This window comes from Cryptomeria japonica, chromosome 3 (assembly GCF_030272615.1).
Source record: "Cryptomeria japonica chromosome 3, Sugi_1.0, whole genome shotgun sequence".
Lineage (NCBI taxonomy): Eukaryota > Viridiplantae > Streptophyta > Pinopsida > Cupressales > Cupressaceae > Cryptomeria > Cryptomeria japonica.
In genome coordinates this window covers 814,334,948-814,345,754 of record NC_081407.1, presented here as the reverse complement: position 1 = coordinate 814,345,754, position 10,807 = coordinate 814,334,948, and the positions used below count along the sequence as shown (strand labels likewise).

The 10,807-nt window shown below is 36.7% G+C and overlaps 1 protein-coding gene across 1 annotated transcript in view; it reads right to left on the bottom strand.

The window, feature by feature from the left end:
• Positions 1-4,303: 4,303 nt before the first annotated feature.
• LOC131874385 (uncharacterized) overlaps positions 4,304-10,807 on the bottom strand; it is a 62,100-nt gene continuing 55,596 nt past the window's right edge. The window contains exon 3 of the mRNA XM_059217731.1: positions 4,304-4,637. Coding sequence (XP_059073714.1) covers positions 4,304-4,637 — 334 coding nt within the window. The remainder of the gene's footprint in view (positions 4,638-10,807) is intronic.

The following is a 10,807-nucleotide window of genomic DNA, read 5'->3' as shown; positions in this document are numbered from 1 at the left end:
TTAACAAATTATTTGTTTGGAGTGAACTGATTCTAATAGGTGGTTTATTGAGGTAGGGAATGTGAGCGATGTCATAAGTCAACTATAGAGTTTTGTGTCTGCTATAGGGAATGACTATAATTGATGTTAACTTAAATTATTTTGGTGAATGAAAAACAACAAAAAATCAATCGTTGGGATGATTTTAATCTTCCTGCACTCTGTCTTCAACAATTTGCACCATTAGTCAATCGATCTATTTCATATAACGAAACATAATTATATTTGTTTGGTTGACCTGAATTAATTCATACCAAAAAAAATCCTTTTTACTTAAAAATATAATTAAATTACTCTCTAAATCTAGTCTCTTTATTTTATTTTTAGGTAAATGCTACCCAAAGGGGGTAGCTCCCTTTTATTAATTTACAAAATAAGATTACATCATGGAAAGTGGTGTAAAAAAAAACTAATCTCGACACCAAAATCTAGCACTTTATTGACTTTTTCTTGAAGAACACATCTAAATTTGATTCAATTAGTTGGATGAGATCATATGTCATCCTTTTTCATACTTCACTTGAACTTTGTCTAAGCAAACCGTATTATCCCTTTCTTCCCTTGCTTCTCCAAATTAAAGGTTCTAGCCAATGAACCATTTATAACATATTTGTCAATTTCATATAACATTTTTGAAACAGTCAGTCGGTTGTTAGCAGTCACCAAATGATGCCCATTCTGGTGGCCCCAATCTCTAGACCCCAATGCTTGAATAATTGGGGAGAGGAAATGCTTGTCTATCAATCCATTATGGACATGCCTATAGAAGTTGATGGTCAACCATAGGACCCAAGAATCATCTGTAAGAAAAACACATGTCACACAAAAGAGATCAAGCAAAGATTGTATGTTGTATAACAACCGAGCAATTCTATATTATTGCACAAAAGAATTGGAGATACAATATTGGAGTTACAATGTTGGAGGTACAATTACAATAAATGAATGACTTGCTTTATAGAAAGTAAGAGATGCCCTAATCCTAAGATTTGATGAACTAAAGCAATACAAAGTAGGAGATAAATTAAGCTCAACTACATCTATAACTATGTTAGAAAAGCAAACTCTAGACAATAACAAGCACCTTAGTTTAGCTTAAGTTAAAAAGAAATTAAATGACCTAATTAATAAATAATTAGATAATTGTCCTAAAATTATTCCTACACTCTCCCTTAATATTAAATTAGGGATAAGCTAAAGAGCTAATGATGAATCCAAAAGGCATGCATGAATGAGTCCCGACAACTAGGCTTGATTAGGTACTCGTGTACAAAATAATACAAAGCAATACAACTCAAATGGGAAAAAAACCCTCTCCAAAAGTGAGGGATTCAATGAAATGAAAAGGGTAATACATGTGACTAAGTTGAAGGACTCCAAGTGGCCCCCTAAGTACAAAATTAGTCACAAAAGTATGATGAATATCTCCCCCCATAATGAAGAAAATCCAATATTGAATATGAAGGCTTTAGGATGAATGTTGAAGATGATCCAAGAGTAGAAAACCACATGTCTACCCTTAGGAAGAAACAAATCCATTGGCCAAGGCTGAAGCAACTCCATGCAAGGAGATGGAAGAAATAATCTCAAGATGTGTTTCATGGAAGATTGCTTGACCGTCCAACTTTTTGAATCAAAAGATGCCAAATCGATTAAAGCAAATCCAAACTACTATGAAGATACTTGCTAAACAACCTCTGAAGGCACTAAAGATGGGATGACAAAAATGCTCAAACTGTCATCAAGGAAGAATGGAATATCCTCAATCATGTCTCCAATGTTTGTAATGTGTGACTCAACAAATAGCCCTACAATATCTAGCAATAAGTCATCCCACAAAGCTGAAATTGTAAGGGAATAATCAACCTACTAAATTGAATCAATGAGGGCTATGCATAAACTTATGCCAATATGATCAAGAATAACAGAAAATGATGAAGATTGAGATGGAGTCACAATATGAGTGAGAATTGAGAGACAAGCCTCAGATCAATCTGGACATGAAAGACTCGTGATATACTCTAGCAACTCAAAAGTACCACTATCATAGGGCATATGATCAACACGTGCAAGGGGAATGACACAATCTACTGCAAGATCCTATGGAAATGGAGAGAAATGAGGGTCTCCAAAGATCTCCCACAGGTGAGTCCAAAGTGTATGAGGATATTCAATATCAATCAAAGCACACATAGTGTCAAGAACAACACTAGAACCAATCACTCCTACAACATGGTCATTGATGATCCTCCAAGAAAGATGACCCCTCATGTAGAATTTTATGATCAACTTTAGGAGCCAAGAATCATTTGCAAGAAAAACACCCATCACACAAAAGAGATCAAACAAAGATTATATGCTCTATAATAACCAAAAAATTATGTATTATTGTACAAAAGAATTGGAGATATAATATTGGAGGTACAATGTTGGAAGTAAAATTACTATGAATGAATGACTTGCTTTATAGAAAGAAAGAAATACCCTAATCCTAAAATTAGAAGAATTAAAGCAATGCAAAGTAGGAGCTAAATACTCAACTACATCTATAACTAATGTTATAAAAGAAAACTCTAGATAATAAAAAGCACCTAAGTTTAGCTTAAGTGAAAAAGCAATTAAAATACCTAATTAATAAATAATTAGATAATTGTCCTAAAATTGCTCCAACAATGCCCCTATCCATCGTGCATCAAAAAAAATTTGTCTGCCCTATCCTACCTTAATCCACTATCCTCCACTCCATCGTGCATCAAAACAACTTTGTTCACCCCGTCCTACCTTAATCCACCATCCTCCACTCCATCGTACATGAAAACACCTTCGTCCACCCTATCCTACCTTAATCCACCACCGTTCACTCCATCTTATCTCAACCCACCACTCTCCATTCCCTCCTCCATTTCTGCAACTTCCCTTCCACCTCCCACGCTTATCATTCCTTACTCACCTCCTAACACCATCAAAACCATCTCATCCATTGAGACCATCCAACCACAATCCCCATCTCCTATTCCTACCATCATTCAAAATCAATCCTATGAACCTCCCATCCTTCCTTCCACTCCATTTGTAGACACCTAAAATTAATTAAATTAATATTTAATTAATTTAAGCCTTTCCACATAATTAATTTAATTAATTGTGTTGGTCTTTATTCCTCTTAAAATTAATTAAATCTTATTTAATTAATTTTATCATTGCAACCTTATAATTAATTCAAAATTGATTATTCCCCTTTTCTTCTAAAATCATTTTATTTCTTCTAAACCTTGCTTAGTTAATTAATCTCAACTAACTACACTAATCATGTGATTCCTGCAAGTCACTTTTCTTAATCCTTACTTAGCCTAATTAATTATTCCTTAGTCATGCTTATCATTATCCTCCAATTTTATTATCCTCCACTCATTATCTCTCCTCATGTCACATCCTCCTGACTTTCCCACTTGCATCCTAATCCCTCATTAAGCCACGTAATCAATCGCCTTAACCACTTGCACATCCCTAATCACCTTGATTAGGGATGAGTCAACTCTTTGGCATAAATGAATTTTCCATCTCATCCTCCAATCTTAAATGCTACCCACTTTGATCTTTTCAAAGAAATTCAAATTCTTTGAATCTCCTTATGCATCCTCTTCCCAATGAATTTTTAATTCCTTTTCTCATTTAGTCTTCCGACACATCCTCTTATTTTGGAATTTTTAATTCATTCTCCCTTCCCCCAAGGAATTTTATATTATTTTCTCTTCCCAATGTACTTGAGAACTCTTCCCCATATACCTTGAGGAGTGTGGAGACAAGAAATGCCTTAATGACAAATCTCCTGTATCCCACACCTTTTCCTCTCAATCCTCTCCTCCATTTCAAATCAATCTCAACCCTTCATCCCAAATTGATCTTGGTCCTCCATTTTGGCCTCCTCCAACCTATAAATTGGAGTCTCATCTCCTCACAAATTATCCACTTTTCATCTAATCTTATGTTGTCCATTTGAGATCCAAAATCATCCATCATGCCATCATAATGCCAAAAATCTTGTCTCATGTAAAACAATCCATCTATCCTTATCATCTAATCAAAATCACTCTTGTTGTGTAGTGGAGAGAAATCCACAATCCTATCAAAGAGCTAATCCAAACAAGCTAAGGAGGGGTGCATCCTTGGCTTCACTGAAGGCTCAATCCGAGGAGGAAGACAAAAGTTTAAGGTACGATGGTTTGATTTGGGTGTTTTTTTAATGTTTTTATGATTTATGTCACTAACCATTGCACTTAAACTTTTTTTCCTCTTCACCATCTATCCCAATAAAATATCCTCCCATCCTCCCTTCCACTCCATCTACCCCAGTTGAAGAACCTCCCATCCTTCCATCCACTCCATCTATCCTAGTCAAAGAGCCTCCTATCCTTCCATCTACTCCATTGACCCCAATTGAAGAGCCTCTCATCCTTACTTCCACTCCATCTAACCTAGTTGAAGAAGCTCCCATCCTTCCATCCACTCCATCCATTCCAGTCAATGAACCTCCTATCCTTCCATCCACTCCATTGACCCCAATTGATGAATCTTCCATATCGCTATGTGCACCAATCCTATCATGCCAATATCTTATTCTAGAGAATGTTGATATGTCCATCTATCCAAATCAAGATCCCACCATCCCATCTACTCCATCTCAAGATCCCTTATCATCCCCTCATCTAATTAAAGATCTTCCCGTCCCATATACTCCCCTTCTTGATCCTTTATTACCTCTTATCCAAACCATCCCACCACCCTTACTTTATCCCCTGGGTTCACTTACATTCATCCACGATGGTTCACTTGCAGTAGAAGAACACTCATGTTCACCACACACCTCACTTTATCCCATGGGTTCACATGCATTCATCCATGGTGGTTCACTTGCAGCAGAAGAACACCTCATGTTCACCACCCATTCTCCTCCATCTAATAAAGGACTCGCATCTTGTTACCTAGAGAACAAGTATCTTTTTTTAGATAAAATGCTCAAAAAAATGAACTATCAAGGTAAAGGCTTAGGCCTACATGAGCAAGGTACATTGGATCCCATCCATGTCAAAGCACATCCAGGATTTCATGGTCTCGATTATATATCCCATGGCAATTCGTCCAAAAATGTTGGTCCAACTAATGTAAAACCCAAGTGTTTTTCTAGACCTACCATCCCATCTTCCCATCGTTCCTCCAAACCATTTATTTCCATCCCCCCTCCTCCATCGTATAAAGCCAAAACAACCATCCATCTCCCTCCTTCATCCTCTAAATCCATTTTGGGTCCCTATATCCCAAAGTCCACCATCACATATCTCCCACATGATAAATCCATTTTGGGCCCTTATATTCCAAAACCCCATCCTTCATCTTACCCTCCTCATCCCCTGATACACATATCCCATATTCCCATCACCTATCATAAACATCCTACTCCTATAGTTCCTAATCAAGATCACAAAGGCACATATCCCCACATTCCATCTAACATCCTACATCTATCACTCCATCCATATTCCCTCCATCTCCTACACCTTCGCACACTTCTTCCAAGGCTACTAGCAGCAATTTGGATGCCAAATCACAAATGCATAAAGCTAAAAATCCACAAAAATATAAAAATGACCATGTCCACTCAAAAAGACATGCTCAAACAAAGCAAGATCTAATAAAACAATGTAATAAATCTTAAAGGGCCCACCAAAGAAAAAGCAAAAAACAATGTGGATCCCAAAAAAAAAGAAGCAATGCATCAAAAAGAAAAATCTCCAATGGCATTCAAAGTTGCTAGTCCACAAGCTAAACTTCATTTCCCTCCATCTCCTAAATCTCTTTTGGGTCCCTATGTCCCAAAGCTACCTACCATTACTCCTTTATCATATCTACATGCTCCCTCCATTCCTCCTCCACTCATCCCACATCCCCCACAACATGTGCCAATGTTGGTCTTGACAACATCCCCCTATCACACACACTCTCCCCCATTCCATTCAAACACTTTCCACCACCATATCCCTTACATCCCTTATATCTCTCATCAAAGCCATATAATCCAATCCTTTGCATAATCCACTCATTCCTAATATAGTTGTACCAGCATCTAGTGAATACTGCAAATGGGCTCCTATTACCTCAATATGAAACTTGATGCTTGAGTCCTTCATCCATCTCCCTTATCACCTATCCCCCAAATCCATTTATCCTAATCCATCTCCATCCATAAATTTCTTTCCCAAAAATTAGAAAATTCAAAAAAATTCAAAAATGTCAAAAAAAAAAATTCAAAAAAGGATAAAATAGAAGAAAAGTTCGTCCAATAGTGAAAAATTGGCAAATAGTCGCCTTGGACAAGTACCATGATGAAAACCTGGCAAATAGGCATTGTGTGTAATTCCCTCCATCCTTTTTCTCTCCACACTTGGGGGAAAGTTCTTCTTACCATTGTGTGTAATTCCCTCCATCCTTTTTCTCTCCACACTTGGGGGAAAGTTCGTCCAATGGTGAAAACTTGGCAAATAGTCGCCTTGGACAAGTACCATGATGAAAACCTGGAAAATAGGCATTGTATGTAATTCCCTCCATCCTTTTTCTCTCCACACTTGGGGGAAAGTTCTTCTTACTATTTAGCCATTACCTCCTCCATCTCATCTACCTACCATACCCAACACATCCTATCCATTTCACTTCCTTGATCCTCCTTGGATCTTGATAAAAATAAAAGTCCATCATGTATACATGCTTTGGACACCTCTTGGCATCCATTTCCCCATCACAATTTTTCCTCCATCATCCTTCCTATCCACACATCCTTCCTCCCATCCATATAATCCTTTCACATTCCTTCATAGTCCTTATCCACCCATCATCATGCCTTTCATTCACTTCCCTCAACTTCCTATCATTCCTCCTAACATATCCCTACTAAGTGCCTCATTACATGTGAGATATCCTAAAAGGGGCATCTTATCCCCTTGTGACATAGTCTCTAGAGACCCTATCACACCCATTGTGCATTCACTAATCCATCCATCCACCAATCCTGATTTCCTAGTTCCTCCATCCCTTCATCCATAACCCGATCCTCTCCCAATCCTCATCCCATAATGCTTCCATCTCCAAAGCCTTTTTAGCCTATCCTCCATCCTTTTTTCCCTCATCCTTGCATCTCCCAGTCCTCATCCATAATTCTTCCATCTCCAAATCCTTTTCAACCTATCCTCCATCCTTTTGTCCCTCATCCTTTCCTCTCCCAATCCTTTTCAGCCTATCCTCCGTCCTTTTGTCCCTCTCCCAATCCTCATCCCATAATGCTTCCACCTCCAAATCCTTTTTAGCCTATCCTCCATCCTTTCATTCCTCATCCTTTCCTCTCCAAATCCTCATCCCATAATACTTCCATCTCCAAATCCTTTTCAGCCTACCCTCCATCCTTTCGTCCCTCATCCTTTCATCTCCCAATCCTCATCCCATAATGCTTCCATCTCCAAATCCTTTTCATCCTATCCTCCATCTCTCAATCCCTCCAATCATATCATTCCATCACCTCTTACATCCTTTATCATTAGTATCTAGCCCTGGGATACCCCCACGCAATCCAATATCATCCATCCAATCAATCCATCTACTCCTTGCAATCCACCATCACAAGAAAATCCTATCCATCTCCTTTAGCTATCCAAAAGAAAACACAAAATCAAATCATCCAATCACATTCATGGTCTTGTTCCTAATCATCACCATTGGTATGCATCCTTCCCAATCCTTGTGTTGTTTTAGGATATATCATTCCCACATCAACAACAATTTATCCACCATCAATCCAATCCTGGTGTTGTTTTGAGATATATCATTCTCACATCAACAACACCCCATCAATGATCAATCCATCATGACTTTTCATCTTCACTAGGGCAATATCATGTTTTTCCTAGGTCCTCATCCATCATCCATAGCTCTTATACATCTTGTAAATAGTGTCTTGTACATATTGTTGTTCGTGTGTTTCCATCTAGATTCGCTTGTGCATATGTGTCCTTAGGACTTGTCCTTTATGTCAAGTCGGATGTGTGTCATCAAGATCATATCCCATCAAGTGGTTCTTCAACAATAACCCTTGAGCATCTTTGTCATCGTGATCATATCAGGTATCTTTTGTCATCCAATCTCTTCAAATACCTCATCCAATTATTAGTTTGCATAGGATGTATCCTTCCTCTAGTCAAACAAAATCAAATCCCATCCACCAATTATCCTTTTGGAAAAAGATATTTGAGGCACTCGTGTTGGCTTTGATTCTTTTTTATCTTTGTTTATATTTTTTAGCTCCTTTGTTTTGTGTCCTCTTGGTCGCCATGATCCTTTATATCATGGTGTGCTAGGAATAACAAAACCAAGGGTTTGATCTTGTTAGTTTTTGTTTTTCTCTAGTGTGTTTTTAATGTGTCCCATGTTGTTCCCTCGTGAGGTCTTGGTTATCTCATGTTACACTAGGACATATCTCTTTGCTTGTAGTTTTTCTAGCATCATTTCTCACAAAGTTCTCTGTAACTCTATGTGCTACTAGACTAACCTTTTTGTGTTTGTTTTTGTTGAGTCAATCCATGCATTGGCTATGAAAATCACCTTGGTTCCTCATACCCTGGTGCATCATATACAATGCTAAAGCAAAATAAGTGCTCACTTTAATAACAATCAATGTTAAAGATACTTGTACTCCATGATTCATTCACATTTTCAAATGCATTGCATTCACATGGTTCTTTTCCTTTCATGATTTCACTTGAGAATGTGTACACTTTCTTCATCTTTCTAGCCTTCCTCTCTAGCCACCATCTCGTCCAACATACCAAAAGCTCTCAACTACCCAAAGTAAATCTAAAAGAGCTCTAGATCACTCTCAAATCTCTCCTATTCACAATGAAAATGAATTGTAAATTACCAAATTTGATAATATAAGGCCTCCCAAAGCCCTAATTTCATCATCCTGGTCCCTTTAGGACCATTTTTCTTCTCATTTCTTCTCGCGATCATCTTTTTTAGTGTCGTTCTCACCTGCTAAACTTGTTTCTTGTCCTTCTTCTGCTTAGCCCTTCAATTCTTTGGTGTCTTATTGTCTTTGCACCAACGCTATTCTAGCGCCATCGCAAAGGGGCAAAATGTAGACACCTAAATCTGACTAATTGAATTTAGCTATTCCGAACACATTTAATTAAATAATTACATATTATTTAATTGATTGGCAATCTTTCCTTCTAGCTAATTAATCTTATTAATTAAGATTAATTATACTATAGTCCACTTTTGATTAATTAATTGAATTTACTCCCTTCTCTATTAAATATATCAAATATGCAATTTGATTATTTAATTCATGTTGACTTTTTCCTCTCAAATTCCCTCATAGAATTAATTAATTCTATTTTCCACATGTCTCCTAACTTTAATCCCTATTTAACCCTTCCCCTAGCCTAACCAACCTAATTAACCAAAGGTTTTAGTCAACCTTATCCCTTGCCCTCACCATATGTGTGCACATTCCCAAAATATCTCAAATTCCCTAAATATCCCAAATTTCATAAAATTTAGGGAAAATGTCTTTGAATTTGAGGAAAATTTCCTAAAATTTGGGAAAATATCCCAAATAGTTAATGTAGGTATGTATGTATGTATGTGGCTTAGTTAAACATGCGACAAATATGAGAGAAATGCTCCACAAACAAGTTCTTATTATAACATAGCTCCACTTTGAAATAAGTTTATCAAGTTCATATTCTGAGCCAATCGGCTTAAAGTTGATGTAAATGATTTAAATCTCATACTCGAACTTTGATTTAGTTGTCCACTGCCTTCAAGAAGGAAGGATGGGAGTTTAGCATCGTGGGAAAAATGAAATGAAAAAAGAACTCAAATTACTTTGAAATTAATGGAAATGCATACAACTATCTCATTAAAAGAAATTGGGAGTTTCAAAATCCATAGGTATATACGGTGAATGAAGACTCTTTGTAAAACAACGGAATTCTTTTGGAAGAGAATTTTATCGAATTTGAATACTATTTTTCTCTGTCAGAAATTGGAATTATTGCATTGTGGTTCCAGTTAGAAAGCTAAGTCATGATCGTACACAGTTGGTCGTAGCTTATCACTCCATAAGGAGGGATTCTACCTGACATTTAGATAGCAAGCTATTCTAGGTCACATACTTATTAAACATAAGTTGTCTTAAGAGTTTAAAATCTCATGCATTCAATTGTGAAAGAAAAGAAATACGTATCATTCTTTTAAACGAAAGCTTTCATCTCTTTTAGCTGGAAGAGTAGGGTTGGAATTAAGGAATAGGAAATCAATGAAGCCATACAACAAGTATACTCAGACCATGTTTTGGGGGGGAAATGTGAATATGTGTTTTAAACTCTATAAGAAATTTTAGAGTAAGTAATTTCATTATTCTCATAGGAACAACACTGAAAATAATATGAGGTGATTGTAAATTTCCTTTCAACAAGAATTATATAGCTGATTAAGATAGACATAAATTGAATCATGAGTTGCCATTGTTAATAAAATCTTAAAAATTGGTACAATACTAGATATTATCATGACTCTTAGTGTCAAAAACCAACAACAATGATGAGTTAAAATTAGTTAATAATTCAATAATTAATGTCAGGTGATAAGGGTCATTTATTGGCTACTCTCCATGAGCGATAGTAAAGAGACTGTGGTAAAATGTGAGTTATTATTGTTT